The 19,092-nt window shown below is 48.7% G+C and overlaps 2 protein-coding genes across 2 annotated transcripts in view; one reads left to right on the forward strand and one right to left on the reverse strand.

Annotated features, from left to right (window-relative positions):
• Window positions 1-19,092, reverse strand: part of Kctd20 (potassium channel tetramerization domain containing 20) — a 20,013-nt gene continuing 921 nt past the window's right edge. Inside the window, exons 2-8 of the mRNA XM_048347860.1 lie at window positions 13,274-13,457; window positions 11,023-11,272; window positions 10,285-10,387; window positions 9,935-10,055; window positions 8,394-8,591; window positions 4,256-4,366; window positions 1-3,306 (exon numbers count right to left, since the gene is read on the reverse strand). Of these exons, the coding sequence (XP_048203817.1) occupies window positions 3,014-3,306; window positions 4,256-4,366; window positions 8,394-8,591; window positions 9,935-10,055; window positions 10,285-10,387; window positions 11,023-11,272; window positions 13,274-13,433 (1,236 nt within the window). The 5' untranslated portion in view covers window positions 13,434-13,457 and the 3' untranslated portion in view covers window positions 1-3,013. The remainder of the gene's footprint in view (window positions 3,307-4,255; window positions 4,367-8,393; window positions 8,592-9,934; window positions 10,056-10,284; window positions 10,388-11,022; window positions 11,273-13,273; window positions 13,458-19,092) is intronic.
• Window positions 15,525-19,092, forward strand: part of Pxt1 (peroxisomal testis enriched protein 1) — a 15,716-nt gene continuing 12,148 nt past the window's right edge. The window contains exons 1-2 of the mRNA XM_048349208.1: window positions 15,525-15,634; window positions 15,746-15,845. Coding sequence (XP_048205165.1) covers window positions 15,525-15,634; window positions 15,746-15,845 — 210 coding nt within the window. The remainder of the gene's footprint in view (window positions 15,635-15,745; window positions 15,846-19,092) is intronic.

Below are 19,092 nucleotides of genomic sequence, written 5' to 3' on the forward strand. Positions count from 1 at the left end.
ACAAATGATAATATTTTATTAGATAGAAAAAGCATCCCAAATATGAGATTTTTGTAAACACTGGTAGGTGAACAAGTGCAATCTTAAAAGTAAATACAAAATGAAAAGGTGAAACCCACAAGCATTTTGCCTTTAGGAGAAAGTGAGCCTCCCAACCAGAATGCAACATGGCTCCCCGGCCCGCGAGGGCGGCGGGCTTCCGAGCTCCCTGGCGAAGGCCACGGTGGAGTTCACAATGACGGCAAGAGGTGGCACTGGACGCGCTGCTGGAAACCATGGCAGTCTGAGTCTGTGCTCTGATGTGTTTTCGCAACAGGCTGTGGGCCACCCCCTGTCAGCTCATCCCCGCCTGCCTGTCACCATCTCCCCAGACCTGGCACGGTGGCTGGATTGCGGAATGCTGGCTGCTGCGCCCCGCGCTCATCTCTTCCATACCTTCTGTCCCAAAAAACACAAGTGATCTAATGCAAACTAATGTGTGCCCCCTTCTCTCGCCAACTCAATAGCAAATGTCTGCTCATCAGCCAAGCTGCAAATGCTCAGGTTCATCTTGGCCGGATGAGATGCTCGGTAAAGTAACATTCTTACAAAAATGCTTCCGTATAAACAGCCTGGCTCACTATGTATCAGGCACCAAACCAGTGTTCCACCTTTTTATTAAGACGAAATCCTCTTGACTGTGGCCAGTAGCTGACTGGAGGGGAGGGGCACCCCAGCCCTGCCATGGGGAGATGTCACTCAGCTGAGAACCAGCAAGTGACAGTGCAGAAGCCTCTCCAGCAAGAACGTGTATGTAGCCCCGATCTTCCTTTAGTCACCACCACCCAGTAACACCGATTGATCTGCACAGACTGCCACTTACCCAAACCCCATGGGTTGAGGCCAGAAGCATAATTAATTTTTGGGGAAAAGATCTTATTCTTAAAAGCAATGATTCAATGACAGTTACACAGAACAGCGTCAGCTACATGCCATGCTTCTGCGTCTTTGTACCTAAGCTACACTTGAAACTCTACTGTTAGTTTGTTTCCACGTGATCTGAGGACGCACACGAGCCGCTATCAGTGGTACATGAACAGCAGGGAATTGAGCTTTCCTTGGTAGTGGCGTTTAGTCCGGATGAGCAGGGGAAGCACAATAAGCAACAATCTGGCTGCTCAACTGCTAGTAGGTATGAATGTGGGGCTGGAAAGGTTGAGGACAAACTGGACCCCAATTACGAGCCATTTCACAGTCCTGACCCTAACTTTAACCCGGGCCACAGCCTTGCAAATTGATGCAAACAGATTATCAGGAAAATAAGGCAAGGGAAGGCTTAATCCCGCCCACTTGGGACTGGGAGTGCGGACACTGGCTCGGGCGAGGGCTTGCTCCAGGCTGCTCAACGAGGTGTGGCTGGGCAGGCAGGAGCCCAGCTTCCATTCTCAGCGCTGGGGATGAGGGTGGGGCGCGGCCACCACCATCAACAACGCTCTTGTTCTTCAAGCCTGGGAAGAACACCTGCCTTTACTGACAGGAACTGACTACGGCAGTCAGCAAGTCAGTGTCTTAGGGGAATGGAGTTTATGCAGTGGTAGGGCGCTCGCCTAGCATGCACAAGGCTTTGGGTTCCATCCTTAGCACCAGGGGAGGAAATAATAATAATAAAAGCCACACCCACACACCACAGTTAGTCCTTGTCTTTCCTTAAGGAGTTTGAAACTATGCTCGGTCTGATGAGTAAACACAGGGATGATGACTGGAGGTCGGTTTCCACCATAAAGGGAAATGACCAAGCCCAAAACACTTGGGTGGAGCTCTGGATGCTCAGGTTAACCTGCTGTTAATGAGAAAAGGCCAGAGGACCGTGGGCCACGAGTGCCCTGGCTCGTCAGGCGCCACGCACTGTAGCAGCTGACAGACGGGCCTGCCGTGCCCTCACCTGGCCCTCTATGGAGATGACATCAGGATCATTCTCCTAACCCTGTATACGACCTACTGCTGCCCCAGGAAGCGGGCGGGCGGCACTTCCCACCCAACGTCACCCCGTGCCTGGAGCACCAAGCTCCCTAGGATGCCAGCACCTTGGGGAGCTGGGGATGGCGTCCTCTCTCAGGTCTCCCGGGAGGCCTGCAGCAGGGCGCTGCCCCTGGTGAAGACCCAGCTTCAGGCCAAGTCCCCGCCCGGAGAACCCAAATGGCCTGCGGCTGGGGACTGAGCTCGGTGGAGGAGCACTAGCCCGGCGAGTGCGAGGCCCCGGGCTCCGTCCTCAACTGTGAAGAAAAAAAAAAGCTACAATAAAAGATGACCACCAGGCCTGAAGCAGGAGCGGCTCGTCCCCGAGAGCCCAAGTTCCTTCTGGATGAGCCACCACTTGCTCTAGGTGGGGCCGTACATTTCCCAGCCGAAACAGTTCCGCCAGCCATGTCATGTCCTTCTCCCTGCCAAAGAGCCTGTCGTGCATGGTGGTGGATTGTGCACGCGTTGAGGAGACACAAAGCTGAACTTAAGCTCTTAGCCTTTCCTGGGGCGCCCTGAACCCGGGAAGGACATTCCAGCGAGTGCCTGCTTCTCAGCTGCCCGCCAGGAGCAGAGGCGCCAAGCGCGGCCTGCCCCCCCGAGCCCGCCGCTCTGCCTGCCCGAGAACACAGCCAGGGTCTCCCTTCAGGTTTGGTCCCTTTGCTACTAAGCAATTTGCCTGATATTAAACAAAACAAAACATAGAGTGTAAAGGACAAGGACAGCTTTGCTCAGTGCGAGGCCATGGGAGACTGGACACCCTTTCCTGCTTGAGTTCCAGACGCTCAGTGAGCAGCACCAGACCCCAAATATCCAAGTTACCAGGACTGCGGCGACGCGGGGAGCCCAGTTTCCAGCAAGCTGCTTCACCCCTGCTGGAGGCACAGACTTACTGGGCAGGATACGTGTTGGCCATTGGGGAAGGACTCAGGGCGGGAGGACCTCGGGGAGGATGGGGAGTCCCGGCCGGGTATCCCAGCCAAGAGCTCCAGGCGGCACGGTGACCCTGCGGACCCTAATCTTGAGAGTCGTTAGAAGCCATCTGAGCAAGTGGGGCATTTAGCCGGTCAAGTTCGTCCACCTGGGGTGGGTGGTGCATTAGGCGCTCCTGGTCCTCTAGGACGCCCTCTCCAGCAGCTGCCAAGTTAGTGAGGGATTTGCTTCGAACACACTGGAAATCCACGTGGCGACTCTTCCCTTCTTCCTTTTCCCACGACATCTGGATGAAGGGGCGCTGCACGTAATTGTAGATGACTTCAGACCGGCCCCCAGGGCGTCTCTTAATTTTCTCTTTACAGGTAGGGTAACCTGAAACAGAGAAAATGGCCGCTCTCAACATTCTGGCAAAGAGCTCGCTTTGGCATCCATGTTGTCTCCCTCCTCCCGGATCCAAGAGCAGGGAGCGTGGGCAGGGACTCCCGTGGAAGGGACTCGTCCGGGCTGCGGGACTTGGTCCTCAGAAGGAACCGATCTAGGCAAGTGACGAACAACTCTGTCCCTTTTGATGGCATTTCAAGAGCCATGCGCTGCCGCCCTGGCGGCGGCATCGCTCGCTTAGTCGGCTAGGGAGCTGTGGAGCGTTTGTGTGAGGAGAGAGAGGAAGCGTCCCAAAGATTCCAAGGCTGCCTCGTGGAGACGGAGCATTCCGAACCGGAGCAGCCGTCGGGGCGGGCACCGGCGGCAGGCAGGCGGGGGCCCGGGCCCTGCTGTGGGCTGGGCTGCTCTGGGAAGGGCACCTAGGAAAGCCTCTGGATAAATGGCCTCAAGCGTCTCTTCTGACCAGGTCTGAGGAGCGTGTGCGAGCAGCACAGTACAGAAGCCACAGGCCCAGGGGCCTGGCGCTCAGGGCAACACTGCGGGGAGCCACTGTGCACAGCACTTACAGCCCGGCTCGCTCGTCCCCAGTCAGTCATGCCCGAGCTGCTTTTGTCAAGACTTTTCCACACCACAGAAATACCTCCTGCAGCTCTGGTAAAGCCACTCTCCCCACAGGTGAGGCCCCCCCCCCCCCCGCCGCCTCCCTGCTCTAGTCCCCGGGGTAGGAAGCCAAGCCTATTCTGGTGCCTGCCATAAAACATTTATTTTCAGCTGTAAAGCATTTCAAACGAGGGAGATGGAAAGAAGCGGAGAGCAGCCCGAGGACGGACGGCTTCCCGGGAGCAGCACTGTAGCATTCACGCGTGCTCTCTGGAAGCCAGATCCGCCATGCTCCCCAGCTGGGCGGCCTGAGCACTCGCCGGGAGGCAGGCTCTCTTACCTTCAATCCCAATGCGAATGTTTTTCAGGCCCCGTTCCTTTAATACTGTTTTAGCAACATCTCGATTCTCAATATACTTGAAGAACCTGTAGAGCTTAGAGCTATAAAGAACTGAAAGAAAAGCACAGATACAGAACCTGCGGTTAGGCAGAGGCAACTGTAAAAGGAGATCAAAGCGTGCTAACCACTGGCAGCAAAAGGATCTGCATGGGTCAAAGATTAAATGTTTAAAAAAAAAAATGGCTGGAGCTAGGCACCAGTGGCTCACGCCTGTGGCTCACGCCTGTAATCCTAGCTATTCAGGAGGCTGAGCTGAGAATCACATTTCAAAGACAGCCTAGGCAGGAAAGTCCCTGACCAAAAGGCCAGAACTGGAGGTGTGGCTCAAGTGGTAGAGTGCTAGCCTTGAGCACAAACGGGAACAGCACCCTCCAAGCTCAAGCTCTAGAACCCGCACACTCACACAAAGATATATGTGACCTGCCTGATCCAGGTGCTGGTGGCTCACACCTATAAATCCTCGCTACTCTCAGGAGGCTGAGGTCTGAGGATCACCGTTCAACGCCAGCCCAGGCAGAAAAGGCCATGAGACTCTTATCTCCAATTAACCACCAGAAACCCAGAAGTGACACCGTGACTCCAGTGGTAGAGTGCTAGGCTTGAGCTAAAGAGCTCAGGGACAGTACTCAGGCCAAGAGTTCAAGCCCCAAGATCAACAAAACAATTTTAAACATAAAATAAAACAATAATCACTGCACATTACAACTTACAGATTAAATGTCCAACAATTGCTAGACAAATCAATTACGAAACATTGATACAATCAAATACTATGCAGCCATAAAAAGTGTTGCTTCTCATGGAAGGCAGGACACAGAATAGTCCACAGAATATGGTATCATTTGAAAAACAAATTGATTCAGCTATTAATGTGTACTTGAGATATTAGAAAGATATAAAAGAAACAGACAGTAGGTGGGCAGGGGTGGAACAGGACTTTTTAAATGTATATTCTTTTGTACTAATCTTTGAGTTGCTACTAACTCACTAATGAATGCAGAGAGGGGAGGCTGCGCAGTGGGTTCTGCGGCGTCAGCACGTAGGTGAGGGAGAGCTGCAGCACGGGCTGCCCTGCAGCGCGAGGGGCTCCCCGTGCAGGGCATGCCCGTATTCATTCTGGGATCTCACTGCTGCTCTGTGCAGTGGTTTTATTTTGCGAAAAATATCCGTGTCTCAGATACAAAACTCAATAAAATATTAGCCAGCAGAATCCAGAAACGAATTTTTAAAAATCATCCATTCTGACCAAGTAGGCTTCATTCCACAGATGCAAGGCTGCTTTAACATAAGAAATCAATAAATGTGATTCATCATATCAACAGAGCCAACGTCAAGAACCACATGGTTATCTCAGTCGATGCTGAAAAAGCCTCCAACAGAATACAACACTCACTCATGTTAAAAGCTCTGGAGAAAATGGGAATAAAAGGAACATTCTTTAAAACAATAAAGGCTGTATTTGACAGACCAACAGCTAATATTATACTAAGTGGGGAAAAAGCTAAAGCATTTCCTGTAAAATCAGGAGCAAGATAAGGATGCCCACTCTCTCCATTGCTCTTCATCATGGTTCTGGAATCCTCAACCAGAGCAATAAGGCAAGAAAAGGACATTTAAGTGATTCACATAGGGAAAGAAGAAATGAAGATATCCCTCTTTGCAGGTGACATGACCTTATACTTGAATGACTCCCAAAACTCCATTCCCAAACTCCTAGAAATAATAAATCAATTCAGCAAAGTAGCCGGATACGAAATTAAATCCACAAACATCAGTAGCCTTTCTGTATGCCAACAGTGTACAAACGGAAAGGGAAATCATGAAAACAACCTCATTTGCAGTAACCTCAAAAAGAATAAAATATCCAGGAATTAACCTAACCAAAGGTGTAAAGGACCTGTTTAATTAAAACTATAAAAATTTAAAGAGAGAAACCAGAGAGGACACCAGGAAATGGAAAGACATTCCTTGCTCATGGATAGGCAGAATCAATACTGTAAAAATGGCCATACTGTCAAAAACGATATACAAATTCAACGCAACCCCCATCAAAATCCCAATGACCCTCTTCACTGAATTAGAGAAAACAATCCAAAAATTCATATGGAACAAAAGACCTAGAATAACCTAAGCAATTCTAGGCAAAATAGGCAATGGAGGAGGCATCACAATTCCAGATTTCAAGCTCTACTACAGAGCCATAATAACAAAAACAGCTTGGTATCAGAACAAAAATAGACCTGAAGACCAATGGAATAGATTGGAAGACCCAAAAATAAAACCACATACCTACAGTCAACTGATTTTTGACAACGGAGCCAAAGACATACAATGGAAAAGGCATAGTTTCTTCAACTATTGGTGCTGGGAAAATTGGGTGGCCATATGCAGAAAACTAAAAATGGACCCCAGCTTGTCACCAAACACTAAGATCAACTCCAAATGGATTAAGGATCTCAATGTCAGACCTGAAACTCTGATACTACTGCAGGACAGAGTAGGAGAGACACTAGAACTTATAGACCTGGGCAGGAACTTCCTGGGCAGGAACTTCCTGACCAGGGTCCCAGGGGCACAACAGATAGGGGAGAGACTCAACAAATGGGACTATATTAAAATAAAAAGTTCCTGCACAGCTAAAGACTACTAAACTAGAAAGACAGCCAACCAATTGGGAAAAGACATTCCCAGCAAGGCAACAAAGGCCTAATATCCATCATCTACAGAGAGCTCAAGAAACTAACCCCCTTCCAAGCCTAATGAACCAGTCACTAAATGGGCAAAGGAACTAAATAGACACTTCTCAGAGGAAGAAATAAAAATGGCAAAGAAACACATGAGGAAATGTTCACCATTCCTGATAGTAAAATACAAATAGGGCTGGGAATATGGCCTATTGGCAAGAGTGATTGCCTCCTATACATGAAGCCCTGGGTTCGATTCCCCAGCACCACATATATAGATAACGGCCAGAAGTGACGCTGTGGCTCAAGTGGCAGAGTGCTAGCCTTGAGCAAAAAGAAATGCTCAGGCCCTGAGTCTAAGGCCCAGGACTGGCAAAAAAAAAAGAAAGAAAATACAAATAAAAACAACACTGAGATACATACCACCTTGCCCCAGTAAGAATGGCCTATATTCTGAATTAAGACAACAACAAATGCTGGCGGGATGTGGAGAAAGAGGAGCCCTACTGCACTGCTGGTGGGAATATAAACTAGTACAACCACTCTGGAAAGCAGACTGGAGGTTCTTCAAAAAACGCAACACAGACATACCCAATGACCCAGCCATACCACTCCTCAGCATCTACCCTGAGCAACAGAAACCAGGATACAATAAGGATACCTGCACTTCCATGTTCATTGCTGCACTATTCACAATAGCCAAGATTTGCAAATAACCCAGATGCCCCTCTACAGATGAATGGATTAAAATAATGTCGTACCTATATGCAATGGAATTTTACACTGCCATTAGAAAGGACAAAATAATGGCATTTGCTGGAAAATGGATGAAACTCGAACACATCATGCTGAGTGAGACAAGCCATGAACACAGAGAGAAACGGCATATGTCTCCCTGATAATGCAGGTGTTAGAATTAAAATGCAAAGAGAGGGAACTAACAGGTCTCAAGATACCAAAATACAGTAGAAAGAAAAGAGGACACAGAATGAGTGGAAAGTGTGTGAAAATAATAATAACAATAACAATAATATAGCAGAGGGGGCCATCAGCTACACTGGAGACTGATGAAAGTAAACTAAGCAATTCATGGGTAGGAATGGGAAGAAGGGAACAGATGTTTAACTAAACAAAAGGAAAGTAATGGACATATTGCCCGAAATGGAGGAAATGATTTTATGGTTAAAGTCCATAGACTTTGCAAGCTATGTAGAGTAGAATGAAAATTTTCATCAGTGTGAAAGTTAAAATGTGTACTGTGAAATATATGTAGTAATTTAAACCCAATTAAAAAAATTAAAAACAAAAACAAAAGCCTTCTCCCTGGATGACCACAGGCTTGACAGGCCTTTGCCACCACGTGTGTCTGTGTCTGGACAGCGTTCGCGTCTTACTTTGCGAATACTCTTCTCCCATGGGTGGGGGGTGGTCTTCATCCCAGTCCACCGAGTCCTCGTCGGTGAGCACGACAATGTGGCACTCTCGCTCCCCTTTCTTGGCACAGCCCACCATGATGGGCACAATCAGCTCTTCGAGGTAGTGGTCGAACTGCTTGTGGGCCCCGTCGTTGGACAGCTCGTGCAGCAAAGCACCTGAGGAGAAGGCAGCTGAGCATGCGTATCTGCGTGTGGCAAGACGGGCTCACAGCTGTCAGCACCAACATGTGCAAGAGAAGAAGGGAGGCTCTGCGCTGCTGAGTTGTCCTGAGCTGACATGGAAAACAGTTCCTGTCCTGCCATGCTCCGGCTCTATCAAGTGTAACCATCAGCTGAGGTTCTGTTACATGCTCAGTGTCAGACCCTAAACATCATCTCTACAGGAGGGGTGCAATTTACAGCATGCAATGCGACATCCTGGACCCCAAGGGCTTTCTCTAGGTGTGTATCAGACGCAGTAGAGACCTCCGTGCGCACTGCAGGGAAGCGCAGTGACTCAGGCGGCCTGGGTCAGGACAAGAGCGCAAGGCACGCATGGTGTTTCGAGCTGGTCTGTGTTCCCACGCTGGGTTTACGGATTAATGCACAGCAACTAGTCTCCTTTGTTACATGACATCTGCACTCATCTCTCAGGGCTAAGCTGGCACTGGGGCTTGCACTCAGGGCCTCATGCTCTGTGCTCAGCCTTTCCACTCAAGGCTAGAGCTCTACTACTTGAGCTCCACTTCTAGCTGTCCGATGGTTTAATTGGAGTCTCACAGATTTGTCTGCCCAGGCTCGCTTTGAACCTTGATCCTCAGATCTCAGCCTGAGTAGCTAGGATTACAGGCATGAGGCACTGGCACCTGTTTTGTTAATAGTTTTGAGCAATTACACCTTTTTAAAGAGCTAAGCAAGCACAAAATTAATAACATTGAGGGCTGGGAATATAGCCTCGCATACATGAAGCCCTAGGTTCGATTCCTCACCACCACATATAGAAAAGGCTGGAAGTGGCACTGTGGCTCAAGTGGTAGAGTGCTAGCCTTGAGCAAAAGAAGGTCAGGGGGGGCTGGGGATATAGCCTAGTGGCAAGAGTGCCTGCCTTGGATACACGAGGCCCTAGGTTCGATTCCCCAGCACCACATATACAGAAAATGGCCAGAAGCGGCGCTGTGGCTCAAGAGGCAGAGTGCTAGCAGCCTTGAGCGGGAAGAAGCCAGGGATAGTGCTCAGGCCCTGAGTCCAAGGCCCAGGACTGGCCAAAAAAAAAAAAAAAAAAAAAAGAAGGTCAGGGACAGTGCCCAGGCCCTGAGTTCAAGTCCCAGGAACTGACAAAAAAAAAAATGTAAAGCTATTCTGCCAGTGTGTGCTGGTATTTTTATAAAATAAGTTTTAAATTATTCATTCTAACTAGGCAGTGGAACTGGCTTTTTACTACTGTTCTTGTTAGAGGACTTCCAGGCTTCAGTGAGTGCACAGTTTGAGTGCCCTGGGAGGCATAGCGACTCCACACTTACTCAGATCCTGACATCGGATGGTGTTGAAGTCAAAGTTGATGCACAGATAGTCGCACGTGTCTCTGAGGTCTGGGATAGAGATGCCATCCGGACAGTTGATGATGCCAGTTTTGTAATAATCCTGCAAATGGATTGGGAAGAAATGCTAATGTAGCCAAGAACATGGTGGGCATGGCTTCCTGCCTGCTCATTCCTGATTCTGCTCCAGTGATAGCTGCCTGCCTGCAGTCTCAATCACCCCCCAGCGAAGAAGCCGATGACTGACTGAGCTCACGTAACAGGAATGCAGACACCAGTGGGTAACGCGGCTGATGGAATTCCGAAGGGGAAGGAGGTAAAGCCGTGCATACCAGCACCGTGCGGAACACAGTGGCGCTGATCCCTTCTGCAATCTCATACTCTCCCTTCTCGTTGGGCCTCGTGAAGTTGTACTCTCTTCCCGGTCCAAACATCCTGAAAGATACCAGGCAGCAGACTGCACCCATGCCGCTCGCCCTTTCTCACCTCAGCCCACAGCCCCAGGGCCCAGCGCCTACAGGACAAAGCAGCGTCGGAACACAGCTCCAGAACCCCCACGGCTCAGGGCGGGCTGCTCTCCTTCTGCCTTTCCTGAGCCCCCCTGGAATACTCCCGTCGGGAGCTGCACCTCGCCACCTGGTGTCCAGGTATAACTGAAGGCGGCCTGTGCCTCCCTTCTCAAGTGGCCTTTCAGGCCCAGCTGAAATGGTGGCAGGCAGCATGGCTGGTCAGCACTTGGATTTCATGCTAAGCTCCCAAGTCAGGGGCATAGGGAGGAGACCACATCCCACACCCCGGCCCAGGATCAGCGTGTGCAAGGCGCCGCCCTCCCCACCTGCTCAGCCCCACCCAATCACTGTGCTAGGGAGCACTGACCTGCATCTCCCACGGCTCCACCTTGCTATTACTCCTTGGGGCTGGGAATGCCCCATCCCTGCACGAACAAGCTTTCCCCACCTTGCCCTGCCTTTTGCACACACATAGGAAGGTGGGAGGGCAAGGACTTCACGTCACAGCCATGCAAGCTGAACAGCATGGACTTGAACTTGGAAGGAAGTGCCTGCCGTTACCTTCCCAGCATGGTGTCCGGGTGAGCAGTGAAAATCTGTGGGTTCACCACGAAACGGGTGCCATCCACCAGCAGGGTCACCTTCTCTGGCGCCTGGGCATGAGAGTTACTAGTTCCAAGCCTTTCCACGGCAGCGAAGGACTCGTGGCTCCACTTGCTCCCACTCGGGAAGCAGGAGCCTTTGATGTCCTCAGGCATCATGTGGGCAAACGGGAGGCCGATGGGCTGCGGGGTGAAGTCAAGGGCGAGGTCTACGAGAGCACACAAGCAAGTCACGTGACTCAAGGCACTTCCGGTCTTCTTCAAAACATCATGAAAGGCAGATGTCTAGGTGTTCACCACGGACAAAGCCTGCCGCCACTGCACGCCACAAACTAGGGACCCAAACTAGGGACCCATCTGACCTCTTTGCTTCATAGGATGAAAGTGAGCAGAAATGCCACACTTTAAAAGATTATGGGGAGGCACAGCAGTCCCTCCAAAGTCGCAGGGTCACTGCCCTCCATGGCACAGGCTGGCCTGGAACCTTTGGAGTGCTTTGTTAAAAATGAAGCAGGTGCCTGAGCTACTAGTTCAGTTCCTTCAGATGCTTGATTTCACCAACAATGGAGCAGGTGAACGGAACTGATCCCGAGCCAGGTAGGTTAACCTGGCGCTTTGCAGTTTGCTGTCACTGCAGCAAGACAAGGGCTGGATGTCAAATCTGACTTAGCAAACCAGGCAGCACCACATGCGGCCACAGGGGCCATCCCAGATCTTGGGCACCACGTAAAATCCTTACAAAGGAACTTGGAAATGTTCACTGTAACTGACAGAAAAGACCCATATTGGACATGGCATTGTTAAGCTACTCTGTGAGAATCGAGACTTGTTCATTAGTGGCAGAGGAAGCACAGATGAATGCAGGTGTAAGCTATGTAGGTGTGTGCTACACATGCTTGCACATGTGTACAGTAGCTGCTGGTGCCTGTCCATCTTCTGGCTGTACTAAAGGAATGCCTCAAGTCACTGGGCAGAACACACACTCTTGCTAATGGTATTTTCAGTTTCCATCTGAAAACAAATTCTGCAGTGCTGTCACTGAGTCCTCTGTTGCTTTGTCTCCCTTTCAGCTGGGCACTAGGGAATGTGGGGGTCTTCAATGTATTTCTATGTGACATTTAGTTCAGGGTATGTTGCCATTTTTTGTTTTCTAGGACATTTTTGTCCCTAAAAAAGGAAGACTAAATTTTTTCCTAGAAATTGTTTTGTGCAGCATATTGATGGTTATGAAATACTTGTGTAGCTTGTGGACTTTGCATTGGTGACTACTGAGAATGCACTGACATGTGCATCTTGCACAGGATTAATCACACTGCAGTGTTGTGTAGAAGCACGCATGGTTTAATGTGCAACCAAGCCTTGTGCTTGTGGATGGTGTTGCTCCCGGCTTCTGTGTTCTCCTGCGTCTTGTGATGCACGTATTCACTTTGTAAAAGTTAAAGTTTTAAAAAATCTTGTTAAGGGGTTGGGAACATGGCCTAGTGGCAAGAGTGCTTAACTCGTATACATGAAGCCCTGGGTTCAATTCCCCAGCATCACATATATAGAAAAGACCAGAGGTGGTGCTGTGGCTCAAGTGGCAGAGTGCTAGCCTTGAGCAAAAAGAAGCCAGGGACAGTGCTCAGACCCTGAGTTCAAGGCTCAGGACTGGAAAAAAAAAATCTTGTTAAAAAGAGTGCCACATTTTGCCAGAAGCTTTTACACCATTAGGTCAATCTACCAGCCTTGCCAGGAAGGAAGACTGTTAATAACCCTGTCTTCTAGATCAGGAAAAAGCAGAACTCAGCTAAGCATAGGTGGCTCATTCCTGGCTCATTCCTGTAATCCTAGCTACTCAGGAGGCTGAGATTTGAGGATAGAGGTTCGAAGCCAGCTGGGCAGGAAACTCCAGGAGACTCTTCTCTCCAAATAACCACCAAAAAACCGGAAGTGACGCTGTGGCTCAAGAGGTAGAGCACTATCGAGAGGTAGAGCACTATCCTCTAGCTGAGGAGCTCAGGGACAGTGCCCAGGCCCAGAGTTCAAGCCCCACAACAGACAAAAAAAAAAAAATGGTGCTAAGGGGTGACACTGTCCAAAATGAAATGGTACCATATTACCTTTATAATAAGATAACAATATTATTTTTCTAAAAAAAAGAATGTTGGTGCCTTCTAGGCAGAATCGATCCTCAAGAGAAAGACCCGTAAATGAAGGAGCTCGCCACTGACCGTCATTCCGGGAGCCCAGGGGATAGGCAAGGTGATGAAGGCTGGCCGAAGCCAGGCTGGCTGCTTGTTTTTCCTGAGCGGTCGTTACCGTGTCTTCCACGAGGCAGGAGGCCTCTGGCCCCAGTGACCTGTCTCCGCTACTGCCCTGGTGAGCGCTCATCCTCAGCCGCTGGCCCGCGCAGTCCTGGAAGGCAGGAAGACGTAGGATTCAGAACTCCCCACACAGGCGTCTGCCACCATGCAAGGCCATGGCAGAGGGCGATGAGCTGGCATTCTGGTTCTCAGGAGAAAGCGGCAAGGGAGCCCTGCAGTGATGGTGCGCTGGGAGGGGGCAGCGGGGCGCCCTGAGGCCCCCTAGGTCATGTGGGCGTGGCGGCCATGCTGCAGGGACAATCCGTACGTGACCCATCTACACATTAACTGCAAGCAATAATTAGGTGTGCGTACACACCTAAACACAAAGGGTGGCAGAGTCCAACGGTTTAAAGAAAATCTGCTTGTTTCAAAAATCAGTCTTGTAACAAACATCAAAAATATAAGAAAGAAAAGAAAAAGGAGCTGGGAATGTGGCTTAGTGGTAGAGTGCTTGCCTAGCTTGCATGGAGCCCTGGGTTCGATTCCTCAGTACCACATAACAGAAAAAGCCAGAAGTGGCACTGTGGCTCAAGTGGTAGAGCGCTATCCTTGAGCTGAAGAGCTCAGGGACAGTGCCCAGGATAAGCCCCAGGACTGGCAAAAAAAAAAGAAAAGAAAAGAAAAAGAGGAATCTGGGGGTGCGGCTCAAAGGCAGGGTTACCTGTCTAGCAAGTTCAAGGACCTGGGTTGAGTCCCCAGCACTTGGGAACAAAGCAAGCTTTGACTTGTCCTCCTCCTTCACCTCTCGTTCGCACCTTCCAGTACTGGCTATCAGAGGGACCACACCATCTCTTCCCAAGGAGCCCAACCCCAATGCACAGCTCACAGGGTGACCACCACGTACGATGCCCTCCCCAACCAGGCAGAATGATCAGCTGCCCGCAGGCCCCTCTGCCACATCTACTGGGCTTGTGCTGCACATCTCCACATGGCCTCTGGCAGCAGATCCTCTACTCACCAGCCATCTGCAGGCACCACGGTCCCTTGAAACTGACACATGAAAGTGACAATGTCTGAGAAATAGGCCAGGCACCAGTGGCTCGTGCCTATACTCTTAGCTACTCAGGAGGCTGAGATCTGAAGATCAAGATTCAAAGTCAGCCTGAGCAGCAAAAGTCCATGAGAGTCTTACTTCCAATTAACCACCACAAAGCTAAAAGTGGAGCTGTGACTCCAGTGGTAGAGCGCTAGCTATGAATACAAAAGCTCAGGGAGCGTGCCCAGGCCCTGAGTAAGTGTGAGAAGTCCTTCATGTACCAAAGAACTTTATTCCACAACTTAAACCATTCCACAAAGAAAGCTCCGAAGGCAAATGGCGCCTTTAACACATTCTCCTACCTTTAATGAAATGGCACAAACAACATCACACTCATGGGAGAACACAGGAACTTTGCCCAACTCTCTTTCCAGACCACAGAGTGTCCAGGACGGGCCAAGGACGCTCCCCAAATGAACTAACCATCTCATCCACATCCATAAAAAAGGATAATACACAATTCAAAAATCAGCTCATGTAACTCACCAACTAAAAGAACAAAAAGAAAGATGTTTTAGATGGGGGCTAGAATGTAGCTCAGTGGCAAAGCGCTTGCCTAGCTAGTGCAACATCCTGGGTTCGATCCCCAGTACCAAAAAAAAAAAAAAAAAAGACAGAAAGATGTTTCAGAACAACTACAGCAGTGGAAAAGGCTTTCCAAGCTGGGTTTTTGGTAGGCAGGTTGAGACTATATATGAATACACAAAGAAAAGACTGGAAATATTAATTATTCCCCCTTAACTGTAGAATTATGTTTTATTAAGTGTCATGTTGTTGAGTATACTTTTAGAATGTGGAGAAAGGAAAATGTATCTTTAAATACAGGGAATGAGGGCTGGGATGTAGCTCAGTGGCAAAGCGCTTGCCTAGCAAGTGCAGCGTCCTGGGTTCAATCCCCAGTACCAAAAAAGAAAAGACCAAAAAAAAAATACAGTTAAATACAGGGAATGAATACCACCAGAAAAAGCTGAACTCACTGGAATGTTAAAATGCTTCTTGTGACGTTTAAGAGAAAAATTAGAAGTTGAAATAGAAAACAATGTATTTCCAAATAAGAGAGTCTGACATTTTTCAATCGAGATGAAAGAAGAAACAGGCTTAACAGACGCATCAGGAATGCAGGTGACTGAGTTCCTAAAGGGGAGCGCCAGTGGGGCAGCAGGGATACAAGGCAATGTGGATGGCCTGACGTGCAACACGACGGCCTAAGCAGACCCACGGCCTGGGACACAGGTAAAGGGAGGGCAGGCTGGAGCCTCAGGACCCTGGGCTTCACTGGTTATTCATCCCTGGTTCCCTAGGCAGGTGAACATCATGACTGCCAAAGGTGTCCTCAATGTTCATGTTCAAGACCCAACCCTCAGGAAGTCGGAACAGCCCACACTGGGAGAGGCAATGAAGGTAAAATGAAGTCATGCAGGTAGCCCTGTCCCATGACAAGCATCCTCTGGAGAAGAAATGAAGATACAAACATATAACAACATAGAGGGATGGTCACCTCGCTGCCAAGGACAGAGGGCCCAGAAACCAGCCTTGCCCACACCCCGAACTTCTACCCAGCATTACGAGAGAAATATTATTTCCCACTGGCTAAGGCACCAATGGTGGTCATTCATTTTGGCAGCCTGGGCACAGTAATACAGTAATAAAGCTGCAAAAATTAAAGTTGACGTTCCTTCACAACAGAGACAGAGAGAGACAGACAGATCTAGGATACACATCTCTCCGTGAAATAAACATGCAGGCCGGCAGTCACAGAATCAGAACAGATCCCATGTTCCCGTCCTGGACCTTCCCACCCATCCCAATGCCTGCCACAACTGTACCTAAGACTCCCTGTTTTGGTAACAAAAGGGATATTTGATATCTACTTACTAGAAAGCCCTAATATTTCAAAAAGATAAAAGGATGATTTAAAAAAGTTGATCTGAGTCTAAATAGCAGTATTGGAATCAATTATAGTATTTAAGAACAAATAAGCACCAGCATTTCCTGAGAACTTAATATCTGTCTGAAACAATCCTTTGCATCTTACATAAAATTAACACAATACTGAAACTCATGGGTGCTGGGCACTGGTGGCTCACACCTATAATCCTAGCTATTCAGGAGGTTAGGATCTGGGTTTGAAGCTATTCTGGGCAGAAAAGTCCATGAGACTCTTTTTCTCCAATTAACCATCAAAAAGTTGGAAGTGAGGCTGGGAATATGGCCTAGTGGTAGAGTGCTTGCCTTGTATACATGAAGCCCTGGGTTTGGTTCCTCAGCACCACATGTACAAAAAAAGCCAGAAGTGGCGCGGTGGCTCAAGTGGTTTGCTAGCCTTGAGCAAAAAGAAGACAGGGCTGGGAATATGGCCCCGTGGTAAAGTGCTCGCCCCATATACATGAAGCCCTGGGTTCGATTCCTCAGCACCACATATATAGAAAAAGCTGGAACTGGCGCTGTGGTTCAAGTGGTAGAGTGCTAGCCTTGAGCAAAAAGAAGCCACTTACTTAGTGTATCTTGATCTCTGTATCTTAAAATGGAGGTAATGAAATGGGGCAATGATATTGATATAAAAACCAGTTAGCATGGTGTCCCATATCTGATGCACACTAATTAAGCCCTCACTTACTCTCATTCTACTACTTCGTGACTATATAGAACCACCTAACAATGTCTAACGTAGGGACTCCAGACAGAAGGCTTGATCTCCTTTCACCAAATTTCTTCCTTTCTACTGTATTAATCTCTACAATATCATTTCCCATAAGGAGTTAATAAGTACATTAAATCAGATTAGAAGCTAGCTCAACCTTATTTCTATCCCAAAACTTGGGTCAAGCACATAATCTCTAGAAATCACCAGAATTTAATCTTTAACTCTTGTCTTTCTTTTAACAAAAACCAAGTTCCAAGTTCATAACCTCTCTTAGGATTTACAAGACAGTCATGGCCTATTCTTTTACTATCTCTCAGGCTTCAAGAATTCCTTCAGTACCCCCTTCTTGATAAATTAGACTGCAACTTACTCTCTTTCAATCTCCACTTTCTCGGTAAGATAACAATGGCTTTTTTTCTCCTATGGAAGTCTCTCAATCTTTACCTACTTTTAATATCTCTGGCCCTCTTCCATTTTGGAAGTTATTTTTTCTTGGGACAATTTAGTGAAAAGGAAGAGCAGGCTAGAAGCCAGGAGTCCTCGCTCTGCCATTTCATCTCTCAGATTCCTTATCTGAAAGATGAGAGCATTGTACTAGATACATTTGTGATAGGGTTCCTTCTGCTCTATGCCTCATAGTTCAGTTCCATGACCCTGAGTCATCCAACTCATTCACTCAAGTGTTCTAACAACTTCCCTAACCGTGTGTGTGTGTGGGGGGGGGGGCTGGGGGGGAAGGGCATAAGCACGCTACAACTCCACTTCTGGCTTCTTGGTGGTTAATTGGAGATAGTCTCACAGATTTTCCTGCCCAGGCTGGCTTCAAACTGCGATCAATACTCAGATCTCAGCCTCCTGAATAGTTAGGATTACAGGGGTCCAGCTTGGCATATCAGTTTCTATTATAATATCACCTCAACCAGTATACAGCCACAGTGCTTGGGTCTAAACTTTTCATTCCAATTAGCCAAGGCATGGGAAGACACAAAACTCAGGAAGCCTAGAGGGATAGATGGAAACTCACAGCATTTTGGGAATCAACAAAAAAAAAAAGACTGACTTGTAAGAAAAACCAGACATCAAAAAAAGATGCAGGGCTGGGAATATGGCCTAGTGGCAAGAGTGCTTGCCTCATATATATGAAGCCCTGGGTTTGATTCCTCAGCACCATATATATAGAAAAGGCCAGAAGTGGCGCCATGGCTCAAGTGGCAGAGTGCTAGCCTTGAGCAAAAGAAAAGCCAGGGACAGTGCTCAGGCCCTGAGTCTAAGCCCCAGGACTGGCCAAAAAAGATGCCAATGATAGGGAAAAACCCTGAAACACACGACCTAACTTAACCTTCATCTCTAAGTGCCTGTTCGCAGGGGCACAAAGAAACAGAAGTCAAGCTTATCCAGTTCTCATTTCTGTCATGAGAGCAATATGACTCTGGACCTTATCTGTGCAGCTGATAAACAATCTGCTAGTGTTTTGCATAAAGCAGGCACCCCCTGGATCCTGGGTGGCAGAACTGATGTCTGGTGCTGGTACAGGTACATACCAAGAACCTGGGCACCTAAGGCCATGGGCATCACAAGGCCATGGCAGCTGGGGAGCAAGTCGGGACCCTGGAGACCAGGGCTAGTGGTACTGCTTAGGCTCTGATGATCCTGAAAATGGCTCCAACAGGGAGGAAGGACAGCGGAATCCTATACAAGGCCATCTTTATGCAATAACAGGATATGTATGAAAGTCATTTCCTTCCCGATGTCAAGGGTTCAAGAAAGCACTACCTTTCTTAACACCACCTTGGGGGGGGGGGGGGGGAGGTCAGAGCTCCTTAGGGCTTCTTGGCCCGGGTCTGCGAAGGGAAAGGGGTGGGGAGGAGGAGCAAGCCAACAAAAGGACAAGGGAGTGGGACACTTTGAAATTTTCTCAGCCCAGGTCAATGGTGATTTCTTAAAGGGCCGTGGATCCCTCATCGGTAACAAATCCAGGGAGCAGTTATATAAAATGCAGGCTCA

This window comes from Perognathus longimembris, chromosome 6 (genome assembly GCF_023159225.1).
Source record: "Perognathus longimembris pacificus isolate PPM17 chromosome 6, ASM2315922v1, whole genome shotgun sequence".
In the NCBI taxonomy this organism is placed as follows: domain Eukaryota; kingdom Metazoa; phylum Chordata; class Mammalia; order Rodentia; family Heteromyidae; genus Perognathus; species Perognathus longimembris.